At 59.8% G+C, this 2,837-nt stretch overlaps 1 protein-coding gene across 1 annotated transcript; it reads right to left on the bottom strand.

Annotated features, from left to right (window-relative positions):
* Positions 1-2,726, bottom strand: PSMB5 (proteasome subunit beta 5). The gene is made up of 3 exons (XM_026066660.1): positions 2,379-2,726; positions 1,570-1,910; positions 1-24 (listed from the first exon to the last, which is right to left on the bottom strand). Exons 1-2 carry the CDS (start codon positions 2,572-2,574, stop codon positions 1,609-1,611), a joined length of 498 nt encoding a protein of 165 aa, XP_025922445.1. The 5' UTR covers positions 2,575-2,726; the 3' UTR covers positions 1-24; positions 1,570-1,608.
* Between the last annotated feature and the right edge of the window lie 111 nt (positions 2,727-2,837).

Below are 2,837 nucleotides of genomic sequence, written 5' to 3'. Positions count from 1 at the left end.
GTGGTCATGGAGATCCATCACCCCCCCACGAACCATCGAACCACGATGACCACGAAGAACCTTTTTCCCGTGGTTCCAACCCCTCAACCATGGTGGCCACCATGTTCTTGACCATGAAAATCCCTTATTTCCATGGTTCTCACCTCTCAACCATGGTGGCCACCATGTTCTCGACCACAAAGAACCTTTCTCCCACGGCTCCAACCCCCCAACTATGGTGGCCACCACGTTCTTGACCATGAAGAACCTTTCTCCCATGGTTCCAACTCCCCAACCATGGTGGCCACCATGTTCCCGACCCCAAAGAACCTTTCTCCCGTGGTTCCAACCCCTCAACCACGATAATCACCATGTTTTTGACCATAAAGAACCTTTCTCCCGTGGTTCCAAGCCCTCAACCATGGTGGCCACCATGTTCTTGACCATGAAAATCCCTTATTTCCGTGGCTCTCACCTCCCGATCATGGTGACCACCATGTTTTTGACCACGAAGAACCTTTCTCCTGTAGTTCCAACCCCTCAACCACGATAACCACCATGTTCTCGACCATGAAGAACCTTTCTCCCATGGCTCCAACCCCCCAACCATAATAACCACCATGTTTTTGACCACGAAGAACCTTTCTGCCGTGGTTCCAAGCCCTCAACCATGGCGGCCACCCTGTTCTTGACCCCAAAGAACCTTTCTCCCGTGGTTCTCACCTCCCAACCATGGTAACCACCATCTTTTTGACCACAAAGAACCTTTCTCCAATGGTTCCAACCCCTCAATCATGATAACTATTATGTTTTTAGCCATGAAAAACCTTTCTCCCGTGGTTCCAAGCTCTCAACCATGGTGGCCGCCATGTTCTCAACCCCAAAGAACCTTTCTCCCGTGGTTCCAACCCCTCAATCATGATAACTACCATGTTTTTAACCATGAAGAACCTTTCTCCCGTGGTTCCAAGCCCCCAACCATGGTGGCCGCCGCGTTCTCGACCCCAAAAAACCTTTCTCCCGTGGTTCTCACCTCCCAACCATGGTAACCACCATCTTTTTGACCACAAAGAACCTTTCTGCCGTGGTTCCAAGCCCTCAACCATGGTGGCCACCATGTTCTTGACCAYGAAGAACCTTTCTCCCATGGTTCCAACACCTCAACCATGATAACCACCATGTTCTCGACCCCAAAAAACCTTTCTCCCGTGGTCTCACCTCCCAACCATGGTGGCCACCATGTTCTTGACCATTAAAATCCCTTATTTCCATGGCTCTCATCTCCTAACCATGGTGGCCACCATGTTCTTGACCACGAAGAACGTTTCTCCCATGGTTCCAAGCCCTCAACCATGGTRGCCATCACATTCTTGACCACAAAGAACCTTTCTCCCATGGTTCCAATCCCTCAACCACAATAACCACCATGTTCTTGACCACGAAGAACCTTTCTGCCATGGTTCCAAGCCCTCAACCATGGTGGCCACCATGTTTTTGACCGTGAAGAACCTTTCTCCCATGGTTCCAAGCTCCCAACCACGGTGGCCGCCGCGTTCTCGACCCCAAAGCCCCCCGYGCAGCCCCGCTCACCTGGGCCCCGGCGTCCTGGCGGTGGGCGGGGGGGGCGACTCAGGCGGCGTCGGCGTCCTCGTCCTCGGCGGCGTAGAGCTCCTGCAGGCGGACGACGCCGTCGCTGGAGACGCGCCGCCACCCGCCGGGCCCCACGTGGTAGACGGTGACGCTGCCGCCCGAGTAGGCGTCGCGGCGGGCGGCCTGGAAGATGGCGCGGCGCGCCAGCCCCACGGCGGCCTCGGGGCTCAGCGCCGCCCCGTAGCCCCGGTCCAGCACCCCGTAGGCGTAGGCGGCGCCCGAGCCCACGGCGAAGGCCCGGCCCGGCACCCGCGTGCCCTCGTTGTCCACGTAGTAGAGGCCTGGGGGGGAGAAAGGCCACCCGTCACCCATGGTGGGACCGTGGGGTGGCCACCAGGAAGCTCTAGGGCAGGGGAACCACCAGCCCCACACATCTTTGGGGCTGAGAACCTCCGCCCGTGGCCACCAACCCCACACGACTTTGGGGCTGAGAACCTCCACCCGCGGCCACCAACCCCACACGACTTTGGGGCTGAGAACCTCCACCCGCGGCCACCAACCCCACACAACTTTGGGGCTGAGAACCTCCACCCGTGGCCACCAACCCCACACGACTTTGGGGCTAGGAACCTCCACCCGCGGCCACCAACCCCACACGGCTTTGGGGCTGAGAACCTCCACCCGTGGCCACCAACCCCACACGACTTTGGGGCTAAGAACCTCCACCCGTGGCCACCAACCCCACGCCACTTGGGGGGTGGAAAGGGGAGGATCCATGAACTTCCTTGCCGCCCCGCCAGCGTCCTCACCGGGCCCCCGCTTGTCCCAGCCGCAGATCATGGTGCCCATGCTGAGCCCCATGCCCTTGTACTGGTAGACCATGTTGGCCAGCAGCTTGGAGGCAGCGGCCACCGAGATGGGCTCCTTGTTGCGCAGCTCGTAGATGCGGCACTGGCGGGCCAGCAGGCGCTCCCAGAAGCTGCAGTCGGCCGCGCCGCCCGCCATGGTGCCCAGCAGGTACGGGTTGATCTCGATCACCTTCTTCACCGTCTGCGAGGCGATGTAGGAGCCCGCCGTGGCCCGCGAGTCCACCGCCACCACCACGCCGTGGTCGAACTGGGAAGGGGAGGGAGGAAGAGGAGGAGCGCGGGCGGGCGTGAGGGCCGCGGGGGCCTCGCCGAGGGGTTTTGGGGACCTTGGGGACGGTGGTCGGCCCCGCAAGAACCTTGGGGATCCACCATGGAGGTTTTGGGACCCACCATGGAGCA

This window comes from Apteryx rowi, unplaced genomic scaffold (genome assembly GCF_003343035.1).
Source record: "Apteryx rowi isolate R43461 unplaced genomic scaffold, aptRow1 scaffold_2454, whole genome shotgun sequence".
NCBI classification, from domain to species: domain Eukaryota; kingdom Metazoa; phylum Chordata; class Aves; order Apterygiformes; family Apterygidae; genus Apteryx; species Apteryx rowi.
This window is presented reverse-complemented; position numbering and strand designations above follow the sequence as displayed.